General features: G+C 41.5%; 1 protein-coding gene across 2 annotated transcripts in view; it reads left to right on the top strand.

Annotated features, from left to right (window-relative positions):
• The window catches only part of LOC142398062 (transcription factor COE3-like), a 209,725-nt gene that overhangs the window by 58,319 nt on the left and 128,424 nt on the right, over positions 1–22,982 (top strand). For both annotated transcript variants that reach the window (XM_075482026.1, XM_075482027.1), the window contains exon 6: positions 5,775–5,843. In XM_075482026.1, coding sequence (XP_075338141.1) covers positions 5,775–5,843 — 69 coding nt within the window. The remainder of the gene's footprint in view (positions 1–5,774; positions 5,844–22,982) is intronic.

The raw sequence follows: 22,982 nt of genomic DNA on the forward strand, positions 1-22,982 counted from the left end.
CCTTTAAACCTTTAAACCTTTAAACCTTTAAACCTTTAAACCTTTACACCTTTAAACCTTTACACCTTTAAACCTTTAAACCTTAAACCTTTAAACCTTAAACCTTAAACCTTTAAACCTTTAAACCTTTACACCTTTAAACCTTTAAACCTTTAAACCTTTAAAACTTTAAACCTTTAAACCTTTAAACCTTTACACCTTTAAAACTTTAAACCTTTAAACCTTTAAACCTTTAACCTTTAAACCTTTAAACCTTTACACCTTTAAACCTTTAACCTTTAAACCTTTACACCTTTAAACCTTAAACCTTTAAACCTTTAACCTTTAAACCTTTACACCTTTAAACCTTTAACCTTTAAACCTTTAACCTTTAAACCTTTACACCTTTAAACCTTTAACCTTTAAACCTTTAACCTTTAAACCTTTACACCTTTAAACCTTTAACCTTTAAACCTTTAACCTTTAAACCTTTACACCTTTAAACCTTGAACCTTTAAACCTTTAACCTTTAAACCTTTACACCTTTAAACCTTTAACCTTTAAACCTTTACACCTTTAAACCTTTACACCTTTACACCTTTAACCTTTAAACCTTAAACCTTTAAACCTTTAACCTTTAAACCTTTACACCTTTAAACCTTTAACCTTTAAACCTTTAACCTTTAAACCTTTAACCTTTAAACCTTAAACCTTTAACCTTAAACCTTTAAACCTTTAAACCTTTACACCTTTAAACCTTTACACCTTTAAACCTTTAAACCTTAAACCTTAAACCTTTAAACCTTTAAACCTTTAAACCTTAAACCTTAAACCTTTAAACCTTTACACCTTTAAACCTTTAAACCTTTAAACCTTTACACCTTTAAACCTTTACACCTTTAAACCTTAAACCTTTAAACCTTTAAACCTTTAAACCTTAAACCTTTAAACCTTTACACCTTTACACCTTTAAACCTTTAAACCTTTAAACCTTTAACCTTTAAACCTTTACACCTTTAAACCTTTAAACCTTTAAACCTTTACACCTTTAAACCTTTAAACCTTTAAACCTTTAAACCTTTAAACCTTTACACCTTTAAACCTTTAAACCTTTAAACCTTAAACCTTTAAACTTTTACACCTTTACACCTTTAAACCTTTACACCTTTAAACCTTAAACCTTTAAACCTTTACACCTTTAAACCTTTAAACCTTTAAACCTTTACACCTTTAAACCTTTAAACCTTTAAACCTTAAACCTTTAAACCTTTAAACCTTTAAACCTTTAAACCTTAAACCTTTAAACCTTTAAACCTTAAACCTTTAAACCTTAAACCTTTAAACCTTTAAACCTTTAAACCTTTACACCTTTAAACCTTTAAACCTTTAAACCTTTAAACCTTTAACCTTTAAACCTTTAAACCTTTACACCTTTAAACCTTTAACCTTTAAACCTTTAAACCTTTACACCTTTAAACCTTTAACCTTTAAACCTTTAAACCTTTACACCTTTAAACCTTTACACCTTTAAACCTTTAAACCTTAAACCTTTAAACCTTTAAACCTTTAAACCTTTAACCTTTAAACCTTTAAACCTTTAAACCTTTAAACCTTTAACCTTTAAACCTTTAAACCTTTACACCTTTAAACCTTTAACCTTTACACCTTTAAACCTTTACACCTTTAAACCTTTAAACCTTAAACCTTTAAACCTTTAAACCTTTAAACCTTTAAACCTTAAACCTTTAAACCTTTAAACCTTAAACCTTTAAACCTTAAACCTTTAAACCTTTACACCTTTAAACCTTTAAACCTTTAAACCTTTAAACCTTTACACCTTTAAACCTTTAAACCTTAAACCTTTAAACCTTTAAACCTTTAAACCTTTAAACCTTAAACCTTTAAACCTTTAAACCTTAAACCTTTAAACCTTAAACCTTTAAACCTTTACACCTTTAAACCTTTAAACCTTAAACCTTTAAACCTTTAAACCTTTAAACCTTTAAACCTTAAACCTTTAAACCTTTAAACCTTAAACCTTTAAACCTTAAACCTTTAAACCTTTACACCTTTAAACCTTTAAACCTTTAAACCTTTAAACCTTAAACCTTTAAACCTTTAAACCTTAAACCTTTAAACCTTAAACCTTTAAACCTTTACACCTTTAAACCTTTACACCTTTAAACCTTTAAACCTTTAAACCTTTACACCTTTAAACCTTTACACCTTTACACCTTTAAACCTTAAACCTTTAAACCTTAAACCTTTAAACCTTTAAACCTTTACACCTTTAAACCTTTACACCTTTAAACCTTAAACCTTAAACCTTAAACCTTAAAACCTTAAACCTTAAACCTTTAACCTTTAACCTTTAAACCTTTACACCTTTAACCTTTAAACCTTAAACCTTAAACCTTTAACCTTTAACCTTTAAACCTTAAACCTTTAAACCTTTAAACCTTAAACCTTTAAACCTTAAACCTTAAACCTTTAAACCTTAAACCTTTAAACCTTAAACCTTTAAACCTTAAACCTGCTGCTTCACAGTATTCGCATCATTCTCTGTCTTTTTGTTTTTGTTGTTCAGACGGTTAAACTCGCCTCACGTTTCCCGCCCTCTGATTGGTTCAGGTTGTGCCTGCAGGCGCCGCTCCAGGCTGTGAAAACACCTCAGAATCCCAGGAATAATATACATATATATTTAGAATCAATATTCTCCAGGAAAACAACTTGGACCTCATGCGTGCGTTTTCATCTCCGCTTTTAAACTCCAAAATGTTCAGTTTAACTCCGTGAATATTCGGCTTTGGATTTAAAACCCGAGGTCATTAACATTAAAGGTCTTAAAACTACTTTCCTCCCATGTTTCAGTGGCCAACAATGACTGCTATATTTCCCTCTGTAATGGATTAAAACATTAATATTGATATTTCACACACTTAGAGGCAGCAAACCTGTAAAATTACTTTTACAAACCTTTAATTTGTAAAATTAAAGGTTTGTTTAATTTTACAGGTTTAATTTTACCCGTCCTGATGCTGATGAACACGGGTCAATCAGTTACAGGAAAGCAGGAAATCTAACCGTTCTTATGGGTTTTAAACAGGGCTGGGCGAGTTAACCCGTTATTATCGCATTAACTCGTTAGTTATTTAACGCCGATAATTATTTTATTGTGCATTAACGCTTTTTTTTTGTTTGTTTTATTATTTTTTGAGGGCTTTTGTGCCTTTAATGGAAAGTTCAGAGAGACAGGAAGCAGGGGGCAGAGAGAGGGGGAACAACATGCAGCACAGGGCCGTAACATAATATGTCGTAATATGAAAATTAGGGCTGGGAGAGTTAACTCGTTATTATCGCTTTAATTCGTTAATTATTTAACGCCGATAAATATTTTATCGCGCATTAACGCAGGATTTTTATTTATTTATTTTATTTATTTTATTTTATTCATTATTTTATTATTGTAAAAGTCTGTTGCTCACAGGCTTTTGTTTTGTAAAAGTCTGTTGCTCACAGGCTTTTATTTTGTAAAAGTCTGTTGCTCACAGGCTTTTATTTTGTAAAAGTCTGTTGCTCACAGGCTTTTATTTTGTAAAAGTCTGTTGCTCACAGGCTTTTATTCTGTAAAAGTCTGTTGCTCACAGGCTTTTATTTTGTAAAAGTCTGTCGCTCACAGGCTTTTATTTTGTAAAAGTCTGTTGCTCACAGGCTTTTATTTTGTAAAAGTCTGTTGCTCACAGGCTTTTATTTTGTAAAAGTCTGCTGCTCACAGGCTTTTATTTTGTAAAAGTCTGTTGCTCACAGGCTTTTATTCTGTAAAAGTCTGTTGCTCACAGGCTTTTATTTTGTAAAAGTGTGTTGCTCACAGGCTTTTATTCTGTAAAAGTCTGCTGCTGTCTGCTGTGGAACAGGAAAAGAAAGTAATCGGCGGATCCACCAAACATGGAGAAGGGTACGGAACTTTTACTCGGCCATTTTCATGTTAAAGTTCTTCCAGACGGCGGAGTCGACAGAACCAAAGTCATCTGTAAACACTGCCAAGTTGAATTGTCTTCTCAGCGTAGTAGTTCCAGTCTAAAATATCACTTAAAGGCAAAACACACAACTGATAGCAGCAAGTCATTCAAGGAAACAGACAGTGGAGCGAGGCTTCTACATAAAAACTACAGAAAGATGCTGATGTTAAAAGTGTGTTTGCACAACAAATGTTATGGCACTTTCATTCATATGGCAGCACATTTAAAATAAAGCTAAATGCTAAAAGCTATACGCTACTTTTGGATTCATTTTTGGATTCTGCGTACAAATGAGATTAATCGTGATTAATCAGGGAAATCATGTGATTAATTAGATTAAACCTTTGGCCCTAGTTTTAAATAAAAGGCTTCTGGTCTGAACAGATACTCCGTCCTCGTGCTGTAAACATCTGTCTGATGGGTATTAATGTGTTGGCTTCGGCCTGCTGCTGTTCAACATGCCACGCTGACCCTTCACACCAAAAGCCTCATTAGGCCCCACCCGCCCCGCAGCGCTGAGGTGCAAACCCGGCGCTCCCTCCGGATGCCTTCACACACTTTGGACCAGACTCCGTTTGGGCTGCTGTCAGCCGCCGGTTGGTTGCAACGCTCGCCAGCCAGTTCGCCCTCTGGCTACCTGGACGGCTGCTTTTTGGCGAGGAAACATCCAGTGGGCTGGCTGGTTGTCAGGGCGATGGGAGGGGGAGGGGGAGGGGCGGGGGCGCCTCCATCTGTGTGTTGTCCAAGCGTTGGCGACCTTGGTTTGGACCTCGCCCAGCCGCACACTCTGTCTGTATTCTGTAATATATGGAGAAAATCAATTCTGTTTTTACTGTAAATATCATTTTATTTTTTTATAAGATGGTTTAAGAAGATTTAATAAAAGTAAAGTTATTTTAAAAAACTGAAAACTGTAGAAAGAATTCCCCCAAAGACCTGAAACGGTTCCTTTTCACGTTCACGTTTCCTTTCCGGTTCTTTTTATCCTTTCAAACAGAAACAAAGTGATTAGGCAAGGCATCTTTGTTTATACAGCGCATTTCATACCACGGGCAACTCAGTGTGCTTTGCATAAAGACATTTAAAAGAGCAGCATAAAGCAGCATAAAAACAAGCAATTTAAAGAGAATAAAAAGAATAGAATAGAAATTAAAACACACAATTAAAAGCAATCAAAGAAGAAGGGAAAAATATATATATATATAAAACAATTAAGAGGATTTATAGCATTATGCTTTAAAATTATTTAAAGGAACTCAACCATAATTTAGATAAAATGAAATGCTGTTTGTGATTTATAGCTGCAGCACCAGTTCGCTCTCAGTGCTGATGGAAGGATGTTCGGCTCGTTATGTGGTTACTGAACTCAAAGGGAAGTTTGTCCAGTTGGCAGTTAACTGAAGTCGAGTAAGAAGTTCTGACATATAAAGGTCTCCCAGCAGCAAAAGGCAGAAATATTTGTATTTATGATGAATTAATTGATGAATTAAATCAGAGTAAAGAAGAAAAAATGATGAGTATCTGCAGACGGTGTAAAACTCCTTAGAACCAGGAAGTGTTCCCGGGGTTGGTGATAGGCCCCGCCCACATTTCTCTGAGCGGTTCTGGTGGATGAACGGGTCGGGTTTTAGGCCCGTCAGAACCAGCACTTTGACCGGTTTCACGGCCCGGCGCCGAGCTCGATGTGGTTCCGTCTGTTCTTAGAGAAGAATCGACAAAACCAGAAGGTGCATTAATAAATAACATAAATAATCAGCTCCGATTGTCCCTCCACAGTCGGTGCTGCGACAAGAAGAGCTGCGGAAACCGCAACGAGACGCCATCAGACCCCGTCATCATCGACAGGTGAGGAGCTCACCTGCTGACTCAGCTGTTTGTTTCACACACACACACACATTCTCGCACGTAATGCTGAGTGAGGACCGAGTAAAACCACCCACAAAGTGAGGACCAGTATTTCTAGTTCACACAAACAAAGTGGCTGTGTTCGAAACTGCATACTACATACTTCCATACTACATACTACATACTACATACTACATACTACATACTGCATACTACATACTGCATACTACATACTGCATACTGCATACTGCATACTACATACTGCATACTACATACTGCATACTGCATACTGCATACTACATACTTCCATACTACATACTACATACTACATACTACATACTGCATACTACATACTGCATACTACATACTGCATACTGCATACTACATACTGCATACTACATACTTCCATACTACATACTGCATACTACATACTTCCATACTACATACTACATACTACATACTACATACTGCATACTACATACTGCATACTACATACTGCATACTGCATACTGCATACTACATACTGCATACTACATACTGCATACTGCATACTGCATACTACATACTTCCATACTACATACTGCACACTACATACTTCCATACTACATACTGCACACTACATACTTCCATACTACATACTGCATACTACATACTTCCATACTACATACTGCATACTACATACTACATACTACATACTACATACTGCATACTGCATACTGCATACTACATACTGCATACTGCATACTCATGGATCAGACAGTATGCAGAGCGTTTACCCACAATGCATCTCGCTCCTGCCCGAGCCGAAATCAGCCGGCCTGAAGCTGATTTCTCTTAATTTCTAAACTCTGTAAACTTTAGCAACATTTGAAACATTTTCAGGTGAGAAAGTAGTCGTTTAGATCCCCAACGTGTTGAAAACCTGACAAAATACCGGCTGTTTACAATTTTGTTCCCACGAATTCGGCGCTACTAAAGCTAGCCGCAGTGAGCTAACGCACTTCCGGTTATTTTCACAAAATAAAATACCCGTTGCCTTTTATCATAGGGAAAGCCATTACCATACAATTGGTGCTTTTGTTTTGAAAACAGGAAGTGAACCTACCCTCGTTGTAGCTAGCTTGAAACTGCCGTTTTGACAGGAAATGACGATCGGCGACGTCACGTTACGTTGCATCTTGGGTAGTTTGAGTACGAGTAGTAACCTCATGATGCATACCCAACATTTAGGAGAATCTAGTATGCATCCGGGAACTTAAAAAAGTTAAAGTTAGTAGGAGTAGTAGGAGAAGTATGCGGTTTCGAACACAGCCAGTGTCACACTGCTTCAGATTTTGATAAGCACGAAAGATTCGGAAAAAGATTTTAATCCATGTTAAACTTTAGGGGTGAAAAATTGACACTCAGGACATTCTGAGGTTCCTACTGAGAAAATTAGAGGATAGCATCTATATAACCTCAGGGGGTCATCCAGAGGGAAAAGTGAGGACCGGCCAAAATGACCTCACTTTGTAAAATGTCCTCACTCTGTGGGTTAAAAACTAAACTCGGTCCTCACTCAACAGGTAGAGCTAGAACACACACACACACACACACTCTCTGCGGGTCGCTGATGGTTCTGGTTGCTTCCAGCTTCAGACGACGCTTCGTATCCTGTTACCTGAACACATTTGGGCTGTTGAATGTTGGAGGAACAAAAATATGTAAAACTTCATCCAGCTGCAGAGAAACAGCTGGAATCAGTCGGGTTCTTTATGGTTCTTTATGGTTCTTTTGGTTCTTTATGTTTCTTTATGGTTCTTTATGGGTTCTTTATGTTTCTTTTGGTTCTTTATGGTTCTTTATGGTTCTTTTAGTTCTTTATGGTTCTTTATGGTTCTTTTAGTTCTTTATGGTTCTTTATGGTTCTTTATGGTTCTTTTGGTTCTTTATGGTTCTTTTAGTTCTTTTGGTTCTTTATGTTTCTTTATGGTTCTTTTAGTTCTTTATGGTTCTTTATGGTTCTTTTAGTTCTTTATGGTTCTTTTGGTTCTTTATGGTTCTTTATGGTTATTTTGGTTCTTTATGTTTCTTTATGGTTCTTTTAGTTCTTTATTGTTCTTTATGGTTCTTTTGGTTCTTTATGGTTCTTTATGGTTCTTTACGGTTCTTTATGGTTTTTTATGGTTCTTTACGGTTCTTTATGGTTCTTTTGGTTCTTTACGGTTCTTTATGGTTCTTTATGGTTCTTTATGTTTCTTTATGGTTCTTTTGGTTCTTTATGGTTCTTTTAGTTCTTTTAGTTCTTTATGGTTCTTTATGTTTCTTTACGGTTCTTTATGGTTTTTTATGGTTTTTTATGGTTCTTTATGGTTCTTTATGGTTCTTTACGGTTCTTTATGGTTCTTTATGGTTCTTTTGGTTCTTTATGGTTCTTTTAGTTCTTTTAGTTATTTATGGTTCTTTATGGTTCATTTGGTTCTTTATGGTTCTTTATGCTTCTGGTGTTTTGCTGCTTTCTCAGACGAATGTGCGAATGGTTTATCGACACCGCGAGCCGATACGATGGTGTTCAACCTTCTGGTGTTTGTGGTTTCCAGAAAGCTCTGGTTCTTCCTCTTCTTTGTTCTCGGGCTGCAGCTCGTGTTGACCTGCAGTTTCTGTGGTTCTTCTTCTCTGGTTCTTCTTCTCTGGTTCTTCTTCTGTGGTTCTTCCTCTTCTGTGGTTCTTCTTCTCTGGTTCTTCCTCTTATCTGGTTCTTCTTCTTTGCTCTCGGGCTGCAGCTTCTGAAACATCTGAACTTGGACTCTGTCTGAGCTCTGCTGTCACGCCGCCGTTCTTCTTCTTCTTCTGTTATTTGTTGGTTCAGAGAAGCTCGTTATTGTTGCTGAATCTGCTGACTTTCTGCTTCCTTCATTTTAAAACCGGCAGCGCATTAAAACGCCACGTTCCGACCCTGCAGCCGTCCCTCGGCGTGAATATTAACCTCACGTCCAATCAGGCGCCGCCGAGCAGCGGCATCACAATCCTTTATTAACGCGGCATTCGTCCTCGCCGTCTAATCCCTCCGCCCGCGCCGCCCTTGGAGTCGGCGGGCTGTCCGTCACGACGCCCGCCTGCGATTGGTCGGCTCGCAGCCGTGGGAGTCGGTGACCTCAGAGGAGGTCGGCGGGGGTCGGAACCGAGTCCATGTTGGCTCGTTAGAGCGGCCTTGGATCGCAGCCAGAACACACACACCGTGCACGCCTTCATACCGAGCGCACATGCATTTGCACGGTGTGCACGGTGTGCACGGTGTTCACACACATCTTCTCACCTCGGGCTGGGTGTGTGTGCGCTGACGTGTGCGTTTGATGGGTGTTTTTAGCGTCTGTGTCACCTTTCTGTGTGTTCTGTCACACATGAGATGGACTCCATACGTGACGCAAGGCATTGTGGGTAGAGCCAGAATTACAAAAAAAAGGTCTCACAAAGGGCATCATCAGAAAAGTTTGGACATAAAGTCCCACAAAAAACATGAATCTGTCATTTTTTTTATTGGTTTAAAGTAGAAAAACTGGTTTTAGACCAATTCAGATTAAAATTTTTGTTTGTTTGTTTGTTTGTTTACACAGTAAACAACAAATGTGTTCAGTACAATCACAGCATTTTTTTAAGTGACTGAAAAGGCTGAAGCGTAATGCTTATATTTAAGCCTGTCCTGTTGAAGCCCATCAACATATATTTTTACAAATACTACAGTAAAAAGAGAAAAGACAAAAAACAGAATTGCATCCAATAAAGTAAAAAAAATTGAAGAAAAATGAAGCAAAAATCATAAATAAACACAAAATCCTTCACAAATTATAAATACTTGTAGCCCTCAAAAAATTGCTTTAGAAAGCATCCTTTTGAAAACCAAAAATGTTCTACAGTTTCTTACATTTATATTAGATAGATAGATAAGTACTTTATTCATCCCTATTTGGGAAATTATTGTTTTCAGCAGCAGCGTACATTTAACAAGCAAATAGAATAAATACAATAGAATTAGAATAGAAATAGAATAAAAATAGAGAATAAACATTAGCTATATAATGTTATATGTAACATTAGCATCATTCCATAATGAAAGCCCAACAACAGATATGTATCTCCTTTTCATTTCTTTTTTGGCCTTTGGTTTGTTAAATTATACTTTGTTTCTTGAGAAAAACCTTTGTACGCTCACTGGGAGTAACTTTGATTTAGCTCGATACATTATTTGCATTATCTTGTAATAATATACCAGATCATTGAACTTCATGAACAGTGTGTGTGTGGGGAGGGGGGGGGGGTGCACACAGTAATCAACCTTATTAATAATCAGTATGGCTTGTTTCTGTTGGAGAACTATTGTTGTTTTATATGTCGAGCCCCAGACTTCCAATTTGAGTTTATATTTGAGTTCGACTGGGTTGGGACTCACATTGAACTGGTTTTTGGACTGCTTTCGGCTTGTTCTTATAAGATTTTGTAATATATCGGGTGTATTTATATTGGGTTTATATTGTATTCAGTCTGGATTTGGAGAGGGTTCACATTTTGTCCTGTTTTGCATTCTAAATCCACACTAGGAGTGAATTTATATTGAGGTTAGGACTTGATTCACACTGGTTTCATACTGGGTTTTGACTTGTTTATTCTCTTTTAGATCCAATTTGACAATATGAATGGCTTAAGACTTGTTTTGGTCTTTGTTTTGCTTTGATTGCTTCACGCTGAAACTGGATTTAGACGAAGATTGGTTTTTGTATAAATTTATACTGCTTTGGTATGATTTTTGGATTGATTTCTATTGATTAAACACAAGTTTTAGACTTGTTTTGGACTGTATTTAACATCAGTGTGTGTTCCAGCTAACATCAGTGTGTGTTCCAGCTAACTTCAGTGTGTGTTCCCGCTAACATCAGTGTGTGTTCTAGCTAACATCAGTGTGTGTTCCAGCTAACTTCAGTGTGTGTTCCAGCTAACATCAGTGTTTGTTCCAGCTAACATCAGTGTGTGTTCCAGCTAACTTCAGTGTGTGTTCCAGCTAACATCAGTGTTTGTTCCAGCTAACATCAGTGTGTGTTCCAGCTAACATCAGTGTTTGTTCCCGCTAACTTCAGTGTGTGTTCCCGCTAACATCAGTGTGTGTTCCCGCTAACTTCAGTGTGTGTTCCAGCTAACTTCAGTGTGTGTTCCAGCTAACTTCAGTGTGTGTTCCAGCTAACTTCAGTGTGTGTTCCAGCTAACATCAGTGTGTGTTCCAGCTAACATCAGTGTGTGTTCCAGCTAACATCAGTGTGTGTTCCACCTAACATCAGTGTGTGTTCCAGCTAACATCAGTGTGTGTTCTAGCTAACATCAGTGTGTGTTCCAGCTAACTTCAGTGTGTGTTCCCGCTAACATCAGTGTGTGTTCCAGCTAACATCAGTGTGTGTTCCAGCTAACATCAGTGTGTGTTCCAGCTAACATCAGTGTTTGTTCTAGCTAACATCAGTGTGTGTTCCTGCTAACATCAGTGTGTGTTCCAGCTAACATCAGTGTGTGTTCTAGCTAACATCAGTGTGTGTTCCAGCTAACTTCAGTGTGTGTTCCAGCTAACATCAGTGTGTGTTCCCGCTAACATCAGTGTGTGTTCTAGCTAACATCAGTGTGTGTTCCAGCTAACTTCAGTGTGTGTTCCCGCTAACATCAGTGTGTGTTCCAGCTAACATCAGTGTGTGTTCCAGCTAACATCAGTGTGTGTTCCAGCTAACATCAGTGTTTGTTCTAGCTAACATCAGTGTGTGTTCCTGCTAACATCAGTGTGTGTTCCAGCTAACATCAGTGTGTGTTCCAGCTAACATCAGTGTGTGTTCTAGCTAACATCAGTGTGTGTTCCAGCTAACTTCAGTGTGTGTTTCAGCTAACATCAGTGTTTGTTCCAGCTAACATCAGTGTGTGTTCCAGCTAACATCAGTGTTTGTTCCCGCTAACTTCAGTGTGTGTTCCAGCTAACTTCAATGTGTGTTCCAGCTAACTTCAGTGTGTGTTCCAGCTAACTTCAATGTGTGTTCCAGCTAACTTCAGTGTGTGTTCCAGCTAACTTCAGTGTGTGTTCCAGCTAACATCAGTGTGTGTTCCAGCTAACATCAGTGTGTGTTCCAGCTAACATCAGTGTGTGTTCCAGCTAACATCAGTGTGTGTTCCAGCTAACATCAGTGTGTGTTCCAGCTAACATCAGTGTGTGTTCTAGCTAACATCAGTGTTTGTTCCCGCTAACATCAGTGTTTGTTCCCGCTAACTTCAGTGTGTGTTCCCGCTAACATCAGTGTGTGTTCCCGCTAACTTCAGTGTGTGTTCCAGCTAACTTCAGTGTGTGTTCCAGCTAACATCAGTGTGTGTTCCAGCTAACTTCTGTGTGTTCAGCTAACATCAGTGTGTGTTCCAGCTAACATCAGTGTGTGTTCCAGCTAACATCAGTGTGTGTTCCAGCTAACATCAGTGTGTGTTCTAGCTAACATCAGTGTTTGTTCCCGCTAACATCAGTGTTTGTTCCCGCTAACTTCAGTGTGTGTTCCCGCTAACATCAGTGTGTGTTCTAGCTAACTTCAGTGTTTGTTCCCGCTAACATCAGTGTTTGTTCCCGCTAACTTCAGTGTTTGTTCCCGCTAACATCAGTGTTTGTTCCAGCTAACATCAGTGTGTGTTCCTGCTAACATCAGTGTGTGTTCCAGCTAACATCAGTGTGTGTTCCTGCTAACATCAGTGTGTGTTCCTGCTAACATCAGTGTGTGTTCCTGCTAACATCAGTGTTTGTTCCAGCTAACATCAGTGTTTGTTCTAGCTAACATCAGTGTGTGTTCCAGCTAACATCAGTGTTTGTTCCAGCTAACTTCAGTGTGTGTTCCTGCTAACATCAGTGTGTGTTCCAGCTAACTTCAGTGTGTGTTCTAGCTAACATCAGTGTGTGTTCCAGCTAACTTCAATGTGTGTTCTAGCTAACATCAGTGTGTGTTCCAGCTAACATCAGTGTGTGTTCCAGCTAACATCAGTGTGTGTTCCAGCTAACATCAGTGTGTGTTCCAGCTAACATCAGTGTGTGTTCCAGCTAACATCAGTGTGTGTTCTAGCTAACTTCAGTGTGTGTTCTAGCTAACATCAGTGTTTGTTCCCGCTAACATCAGTGTGTGTTCTAGCTAACATCAGTGTGTGTTCTAGCTAACTTCAGTGTTTGTTCCCGCTAACATCAGTGTGTGTTCCCGCTAACATCAGTGTTTGTTCCCGCTAACTTCAGTGTGTGTTCCCGCTAACATCAGTGTTTGTTCCAGCTAACTTCAGTGTGTGTTCCAGCTAACATCAGTGTGTGTTCCCGCTAACATCAGTGTGTGTTCCCGCTAACTTCAGTGTGTGTTCCCGCTAACTTCAGTGTGTGTTCCCGCTAACTTCAGTGTGTGTTCCAGCTAACTTCAGTGTGTGTTCTAGCTAACATCAGTGTGTGTTCCAGCTAACATCAGTATTTGTTCCCGCTAACTTCAGTGTGTGTTCCTGCTAACATCAGTGTGTGTTCCCGCTAACTTCAGTGTTTGTTCCTGCTAACATCAGTGTGTGTTCTAGCTAACATCAGTGTTTGTTCCTGCTAACATCAGTGTGTGTTCTAGCTAACTTCAGTGTGTGTTCTAGCTAACATCAGTGTGTGTTCCAGCTAACATCAGTGTGTGTTCTAGCTAACTTTAGTGTTTGTTCCAGCTAACTTCAGTGTGTGTTCCCGCTAACTTCAGTGTGTGTTCCAGCTAACATCAGTGTTTGTTCCTGCTAACATCAGTGTGTGTTCTAGCTAACATCAGCGTTTGTTCCAGCTAACTTCAGTGTGTGTTCCCGCTAACTTCAGTGTGTGTTCCAGCTAACTTCAGTGTGTGTTCCAGCTAACATCAGCGTTTGTTCCAGCTAACTTCAGTGTGTGTTCCCGCTAACATCAGTGTTTGTTCCTGCTAACATCAGTGTGTGTTCTAGCTAACATCAGCGTTTGTTCCAGCTAACTTCAGTGTGTGTTCCCGCTAACATCAGTGTGTGTTCCAGCTAACATCAGTGTGTGTTCCAGCTAACATCAGCGTTTGTTCCAGCTAACTTCAGTGTGTGTTCCAGCTAACATCAGTGTGTGTTCCAGCTAACATCAGTGTGTGTTCCCGCTAACATCAGTGTGTGTTCCCGCTAACTTCAGTGGGTTCTGTGCAAACTGCTGGAAAATCACTTCCTGTTTTGTGGTCATTGGTCGCTCGTTGTGTCTCTGCAGCCCCGACCGCTTTAATTAGGACACGGCAGGACGTTGATACTAGTCCACCAACCCAGGGAATACACACAGACACTGTTTTTTGTGGGCATATTAATGGACACACACATATATGTGCAGACACACTGTCAGTCCTCTGCCGGTGATTTACTGCAGCTCTGCTTGTTTCTCTGCATTTTAGCGCCTGTTAAGAAATGCAGAGATTTATTGCCGTGACCTCCTCGAACACACACTGGAGCTGCTTTTAGTGACCCATCATGCAAATGATGCGTCTGAGCCGCTACAGTAAAGCAGTTTAACGCTGAGATCTCACGTCTCGCTCGAGTAAATCAAACATTCCTCTTCCTGCTGCAGAAACAAATCTTTTGGATTCGTAATGTCTCTCATCCTTTTTTATTCCTTTCACACCTGCGTCACCTGTGATGGTGCGAGGTTTCGTTTCCTCCGTCTGTCGTCGAGCTGCTGCAGCCTCTGAGCTCCTGGCTGCTGAAATGTTTTCAGCTGCTCTGAGATGTTAAATATCGGTGCGCTGCAGCTCCTCGTCGTTCGACCGTGTAAATCAGAGATAACTCATTACGCGGCTCCTCAAGCTCTAATTGGTGGTTCGCACTCGCATAGAAGCTTATAACAACATGGTAACAGTAACAATACATTTTTTTCAAATAACAAGTGGTAAAAGGTACATATATGTACCTTTTGAGGGTCCAAAAGGTACATATATGTACCTTTTTTCTACATGCTGGGGTACAATAGACAGTCTGTGTTAGGCTACTTCAGTATAAGGGTACGAAATTGCCACCAGAGGTACAAGCTTGGTCTCTGTAGGGTACAAAACTCTACCCTCTGAGGGTACTGCCCCGGTGCATGAGAGTGCACTGAGTGCATGTGTTATGTTCCAGTGAGTGGGATGTTTTATCTGTAGAAAAGGACTTTAGTATGTTGTGGTAAAAGTGTCCCTTCCCTTGGTTTTGCTCTCTGGTGTGAATCCTCTGAACTGCCCCTGAAAGTTGTGGCGTTCCCGTCTGAAGCCGGAGCTCGGGGCATCAGCTGGGGCGCCGCTGACAGCCCGTGTGCGTCTGAATATAAATGTCTCCTGATGCTCCTCTCAGAGGTCGCTTTGTTTCCTCCGTTTGCCGGTTAATGGCCGAAATCCTGCCGAGGCAGCAGAACGCCGCGCTGACGGATCGCCGCAACACCGCCGCCATTACGCGCTAATATTGCAATTAGATGGGTGGCCAAGTTGCCCGAGTGGGGCAATAAATTGCCGCAGAGTGTCAGAATGCAGGAGAAGGCCGGGCTCTAATTACCCGGAGCGCGCCTCCTCCTCGCCGCCGCCGCCGCCTGACCATCGCCTCACGCCTTAATGGCGGAGCCTTACATGGAGGCCACGGCCCCCCCCATCAACACTTGTTCCTCCGACGCCATTTGCAGCTTTGATGGCGTCTGTGGAGGGGGGAGTTTAGGGTGATGGAGGGCGACCTTTGACCTCCGCACAGCAGCAGCTTCACGGTCGTCCAGAACAAAAGACGATGGAAGGCGGGGGGGGGGGGGGGGGGGGAATCATAAGTTTTAACAGATAAATAACGGGGAGGGAAACAGCATCTTCATCAGAAAAGTTTGGACATAAAGTCCCACAAAAACATGAATCTGTCATTTTTTTTGTTGGTTTAAAGTAGAAAATTTATTATTTTCAGTGTTTGGAAACTGGTTTTAGATCAATTCAGATTCAAATTTGAGTTTATATTTGAGTTCAACTGGTTTTTGGACTGCTTTCGGCTTGTTCTTATAAGATATTGTAATATATCGGGTGTATTTATATTGGGTTTATGCTGTATTCAGTCTGGATTTGGAGAGGATTCACATTTTGTCCTGTTTTGCATTCTGAATCCACACTCGGAGTGAATTTATATTGAGGTTAGGACTTGATTCACACTGGTTTCATACTGGGGTTTTGACTTTTTTATTCTCTTTTAGATCCAATTTGACAATATGAGTGGCTTAAGACTTGTTTTGGTCTTTGTTTTTCTTTGATTGCTTTACACTGAGACTGGATTTAGACTAACATTGGTTTTCGTATGAACTTATACTGCTTTGGTATGATTTTGGGATTGATTTCTATTGATTAAACACAGGTTTTAGACTTGTTTTGGACTGTATTTAAAAATAGTGGGTTTTTTTATGGTGGTTTTCAGCTGGGTAATCACCTGTTTTGGAGCAGTTGGTGAGTTAAAAGCATCTGTAACCCGTTATTGTCGTGTAGAGCCGGGCTGAAGCAATCCATCCATGATTTATGCTCGACCAAAGTCCTTCAGCTGTAAATCTGCGCAGTTTTTAAGAATTAGATGCATGTCGTCCAGCTTACAGAGGATGGAACATGAATTTCTGATGAACTCCGGTCACATCCGCAAAGGAAAAATAATAATTGGTTCCAGAAACCTTTAACTTATTGGATGCTCCAAAAACAGAAGTAAGGACGGATTCCCCGACGGAATTAGCTGACTGAAACTGGACGACAGTTTTCCCACTTTATTAGAGCTTTCAGTTAAACTAAATCTTGATAAACTGGAGGAAACATCTGAGGATGTTTGTTGGAGGACTTTCTCAGACTCTGAAACACAACAGGATCCTCACAGTATCGTCCACTCGCTGTTCTTTGTGCACCTTCACTCACACGTCGATAAAGTTTGGCGTTTTTGACATAAACTGAAACCCAACCTTGAGAATCTTTATTCTGGCCGACCATAAAAGAATGAAAAGCAACAAAAGCAGCCACCAGTGAACTTTATCTACAGTCCTGTTGTTTCCTCCTGAATCGCCTCCTTAAATCAAACCCTCCTCTCCTCCTGCGGCCTCGCTGGCATTTCAGCTCCCACGAGACGATAAAGCATTGTAACTGCGGGACGAAGATGCTGTGCAGGAGTTTCTTTGTGCAAAGGATGATTAACTCTCCAGAAGCCAGAATCCGGCTGAAAGAAAAGCTCCTCACTTCTGCTGATTCTGGTTCAGGACGACAGAACACCTCCGACGTGTTCGTCCTCCTCAGAGTCTGGGCTGATGGGAGATGTAGTTTTAAACCATATTTATGGACTGAAAAATGCTTTAATAATCCAGCCTCTGAGTCTGCTGCGATTACTGATGAGCAGAAGTCAAAAATGCTCGTTTCTGCTCTGGTTCAGAGGGGAAAATGGTGAAGTTTCACTATACATGCTCAGAATCTGTGACCTGACCATGGTTTCCTACAGAGACGCAGCTAACAGCTAACAGCTAACAGCTAACAGCTAACAGCTCACAGCTAACAGCTAACAGCAAACAGCAAACAGCAAACAGCTAACAGCGAACAGCTAACAGCGAACAGCTAATAGCGAACAGCTAACAGCTAACAGCTAACAGCTAACAGCTCACAGCTAACAGCTAACAGCTAACAGCTCACAGCCAACAGCTAACAGCTCACAGCTCACAGCTAACAGCTAACAGCTCACAGCTCACAGCTAACAGCTAACAGCTCACAGCTCACAGCCAACAGCTAACAGCTCACAGCTCACAGCCAACAGCTAACAGCTCACAGCTAATAGCTCACAGCTAACAGCTAACAGCTCGCTACATCATGACAGCGATGTTCAAGGTCTTCCTTCGTCTGTCATTCAACATCTCGCTTGAATCCATCTAACACTTCACCTGAAGGGGGTGAAGTGTTAGTCAGCCGACTTCAGTGCGAGAGACCCCTCCCACAGGTATGGAAGGTGGAGAGGGTCATAATTCACCCAATGCGAATAATAATAATAAAATAAAGGCTTGAAATTGCATAAAATGTGCCCGGTTTTTTTACGATACTTTAAATAAGGGCCCCAAAACCCCCGATTTTTAACCAAAACACTTAAACCCAGTTTGAGTCTTTACGCCCAGTTTGAGTCTTTATGTCCAGTTTGAGTCTTTACACCCAGTTTGAGTCTTTACGCCCAGTTTGAGTCTTAACGCCCAGTTTGAGTCTTTACGTACAGTTTGAGTCTTTATGCCCAGTTTGAGTCTTAACGCCCAGTTTGAGTCTTTATGTCCAGTTTGAGTCTTTACGCCCAGTTTGAGTCTTTACGCCCAGTTTGAGTCTTAACGCCCAGTTTGAGTCTTTACACACAGTTTGAGTCTTTACGCCCAGTTTGAGTCTTAACGCCCAGTTTGAGTCTTTACACACAGTTTGAGTCTTTACGCCCAGTTTGAGTCTTAACGCCCAGTTTGAGTCTTTATGTCCAGTTTGAGTCTTTATGTCCAGTTTGAGTCTTTACGCCCAGTTTGAGTCTTTACGCCCAGTTTGAGTCTTAACGCCCAGTTTGAGTCTTTACGTACAGTTTGAGTCTTTACGCCCAGTTTGAGTCTTAACGCCCAGTTTGAGTCTTTATGTCCAGTTTGAGTCTTTACGCCCAGTTTGAGTCTTTACGCCCAGTTTGAGTCTTAACGCCCAGTTTGAGTCTTTATGTCCAGTTTGAGTCTTTACGCCCAGTTTGAGTCTTAACGCCCAGTTTGAGTCTTTATGTCCAGTTTGAGTCTTTACACACAGTTTGAGTCTTTATGCCCAGTTTGAGTCTTTACGCCCAGTTTGAGTCTTTATGCCCAGTTAAAGTCTTTACGCCCAGTTTGAGTCTTTATGTCCAGTTTGAGTCTTTACACACAGTTTGAGTCTTTACGCCCAGTTTGAGTCTTTATGTCCAGTTTGAGTCTTTACACACAGTTTGAGTCTTTATGTCCAGTTTGAGTCTTTACACACAGTTTGAGTCTTTATGCCCAGTTTGAGTCTTTACACCCAGTTTGAGTCTTTATGCCCAGTTTGAGTCTTAACGCCCAGTTTGAGTCTTTATGCCCAGTTTGAGTCTTTACACCCAGTTTGAGTCTTTACACACAGTTTGAGTCTTTACACCCAGTTTGAGTCTTTACACCCAGTTTGAGTCTTTACGCCCAGTTTGAGTCTTTACACACAGTTTGAGTCTTTACGCCCAGTTTGAGTCTTTACACCCAGTTTGAGTCTTTACACCCAGTTTGAGTCTTTACACACAGTTTGAGTCTTTACGCCCAGTTTGAGTCTTTATGCCCAGTTTGAGTCTTTATGCCCAGTTTGAGTCTTTACACCCAGTTTGAGTCTTTATGCCCAGTTTGAGTCTTTATGCCCAGTTTGAGTCTTTACACCCAGTTTGAGTCTTTACGCCCAGTTTGAGTCTTTACACCCAGTTTGAGTCTTTATGCCCAGTTTGAGTCTTTATGCCCAGTTTGAGTCTTTACACCCAGTTTGAGTCTTTATGCCCAGTTTGAGTCTTTACACCCAGTTTGAGTCTTTATGCCCAGTTTGAGTCTTTACACCCAGTTTGAGTCTTTATGCCCAGTTTGAGTCACAGCAAAGAGTCTCAGAGTGAATATACTAACAGAGAAATGGAAGAGGAGGAGAAGGAGAAGAAGAAGGAGGAGTAGTTCTGGTTATACTGTAAGCAGAGCTTCTCGTGCTTTTCGTGTACTTTGCAGGTAAAAATCAGTAAATGTGGGGGTGTGAGCGTAGTCTCCACGGGGGGCAGGTGGGTTATCTGCCCCTGTGGACCCTTCCCAGCAATTGTAGGGAATCGATCGGCTGAGCGCGGTCCATCGGAGCCGGCCAGATTAAGAGTATAGATTTACAATAAAAGCAGGAGAGATGGAGGGTGAGGAGGAGGAGTCCTGGGGGGCAGGAAGGCCTGGGGGGCAGGAAGGCCTGGGGGCAGCTGCGGGGGTTTCTGGGCAGCATGGGGCGAGGATCGGGGTGGATTTCAGGTTTTATGTCTCTTATTGAAGGAAACTGACGGGCCGACGGCGTGCTAATGATGCTTCGTGGCACCGACGCGGACGGAGAACATGCAGTGCAATGCATCATGGGTAATGTGGGTCTCATTGATCCGATCACATTGATTGTGAGTTTTATCTCGCAGCAGTTTTTCCAGTTTCAGACACATTTCAGGGCGTTTAGGGCCTCATGGTCTTCATCAGGTGGACTGAAGAAATGCTGATAAACCCTGGTGCATTATGGGAAATGTAGGATTTACTGTCTGTGGATCAAACGTGTGAATATTTTTCATCTCTGCTGTCTGGAATCAGACTTTTTTTAAATATTTATTCATTTTTATTTATTTTATTTTATGTATTTATTTATTATTTTTATTTAATTTTATTATTATTTTTTTATGGAATCAGGCTTTTAATAGCAGAGAAACAGGAATTGGTGATTATCTCGTGGACAGCGGTGCAGAAACTCACAGAGGACCCCCAGATGTTTCATTTCTCCTCCTGACGGCGTTTATTTCTTCAGAAACGACTCAAACACAACTCATCCTGCTCATGTTTTTAGTTTTCTGTGTGACGGAGGGACAGAAACACCAACTTCTGGACCTCTTTTCCCCGTCTCTGATCCCTTTGAGCCCACAGGATGGTTCCTGTTTGACCTTCTGCTGCAGAAACATCCAAACGGAGCTTTAACATGTTGGAGGTGACTCCCGAGCACAGAGTCGGTGTTTCAGGCCGAGGTTTGTGCGTCTGTGGTTGGCGGTGACGTGTAAAATATGGATGTTGGTGTTCGGACTGAATTATTCACCAACGCACTCACAGCCGGGCTTCCATCCCTTCTGAGGACCGACAGAAAACGTTCTGATGATGTTGAATAGTTAGGGCCAAACCACCGACCTTCTGATTGGTCGGCGTCCACCTGACCCCTGAGCCACAAACTTAAGTTTTTATCCTTCAGATTTGAGTTTTCCCATTTTATGCCTCATTATACTTCCAGCTGCTGCTTCTGTCCACCATCAGAGGTGAGTAGGGCAGCCAAAAATTGTACTCAAGTAAAAGTACTGTTACTTCAGAATAATATGACTCAAGTAAAAGTAAAAAGTATTCATCCAAATTATTACTTGAATAAGAGTAAAAAAGTGCTCGGTGAAAAAACTACTCGAGTACTGAGTAACTGTTGAGTAACGTCTGATTTATTTGTTAACACAAGCATTCAATCAGACAGACAAAAATACTAAATAATCATCTTTAGGCAAATTAGAGTTCATCCAATTGATAAAATAAATTAAAATGAATTCATTAATTACAAAATAGCTTAAATTAAAACTATTCCAGGTAAATTCAAGAACTTTAATAAAGAATAAAAGAGACTTAGGAAATGTTTAAAACATGTGTAACCCATATGTAACCTAAAAAACAAACATTCACCTATCCATGGGGGGAAAAACGAGTTTAGGAAACTTAGCGCTACATGTTTCCTCAAGTTAGATGTTGAGTTTCTGCTGAAATGTGCGTTTGTTTTGGTTGCCACAGAAGACACATAATGTAGCTGCTGTTTCTCACTCTTTGTAAGGTAAACATGCTTTCAGTATGAGGCCTCGTCTGCGTCTTCATTTCCCACCGTTGGTTCTGACATTTTTCATCTGTTTCTTTGTTTGTTTGCTACGACTGCTAATGCTAAAGCTAACCCGTCCCGCCGCTGCTTGAGGTGGTTTAGTTCACAAAATGAAGCATTTCAGGTGTTTTTTATCAAACTATCCGAAGCACAAAGAGTGGAAATGAGCAGAGATTTGTTGCTTTTTCTTCAGACCTTTTTCTTCACATTGATTTCCAGGCCCGGACTTTGTGTTCTTGTTGCTTTCGGAGTGGTTTTTACTGGAGAAAAGCTGGAGTTTGGAGGTCAGAGGTCGAGCACGAGTCCTGTTTTTAGAGCCGTGTTTACTGGACGTGACCGCGAGGAGCAGCCGGAATGACGAGCAGCGCTCTGATGGCATCTCCTCGCTGACCTCTGAGTCGGTTTCCAGAAGCTTCTCCGCTGTTTGTTTACAGCTGAGACTCTGAGTCTGAGTCTCAGGGGACGTCCGTCCCACCGAGCCCCTCAGAAACCCTCAGAAACCCCCCCATCGGTGCCACCTCCACCTGCCCGGGTGTCTCCATTAGGCCTCCGTGCAGCCGGGCCCTCGGGGCTCGCTCAGGTTTGATGTGATCCGGGAAGAAGTGTTCAGTGGCCCGGGGTGTCCACATCCATCCACCTTAGGGAGTCCCGGCTGGGGGAGGGGGCGTCTGACAGATTTTACACGATGATCATGTTTATTTTTGCTCAAATTCTCCCAGAAAACGTCTCGTTTGAGGAAAGTAAAGAGAAGCTGCTGCTTCCTGTCGCAGCTGCTTGTGTTTAATCCATCCATCCATCCATTATCTTCCGCTGGTCCGGGGATCGGGTCGCGGGGGCAGCAGCTTGAGCAAAGAGACCCAGACGTCCCTGTCCCCGGCCACTTCCTCCAGCTCTTCTGGGGGGACCCCGAGGCGTTCCCAGGCCAGCCGAGAGACATAGTCTCTCCAACGTGTCCTGGGTCTTCCCCGGGGCCTCCTCCCAGTGGGACGGGCCCGGAACACCTCACCGGGGAGGCGTCCAGGAGGCATTCTCACCAGATGCCCCAGGAGGCATTCTCACTAGATGCCCGAGCCACCTCATCTGACTCCTCTCGATGCGGAGGAGCAGCGGTTCTACTCCGAGCCCCTCCCGGATGACCGAGCTTCTCACCCTATCTCTAAGGGAGAGCCCAGACACCCTGCGGAGGAAACTCATTTCGGCCGCTTGTATTCGCGATCTCGTTCTCTCGGTCACTACCCACAGCTCGTGACCATAGGTGAGGGTAGGAACATAGATTGACCGGTAAATCGAGAGCTTCGCCTTCTGGCTCAGCTCCTTCTTCACCACGACGGGCCGGTGCAGAGCCCGCATCACTGCAGACGCCGCACCGATCCGTCTGTCAATCTCCTGCTCCATTTGTCCCTCACTCGTGAACAAGACCCCAAGATACTTGAACTCCTCCACTTGGGGAAGGATCTCATTCCCGACCCGAAGAGAGCAT

This window comes from Odontesthes bonariensis, chromosome 13, assembly GCF_027942865.1.
Source record: "Odontesthes bonariensis isolate fOdoBon6 chromosome 13, fOdoBon6.hap1, whole genome shotgun sequence".
Lineage (NCBI taxonomy): Eukaryota > Metazoa > Chordata > Actinopteri > Atheriniformes > Atherinopsidae > Odontesthes > Odontesthes bonariensis.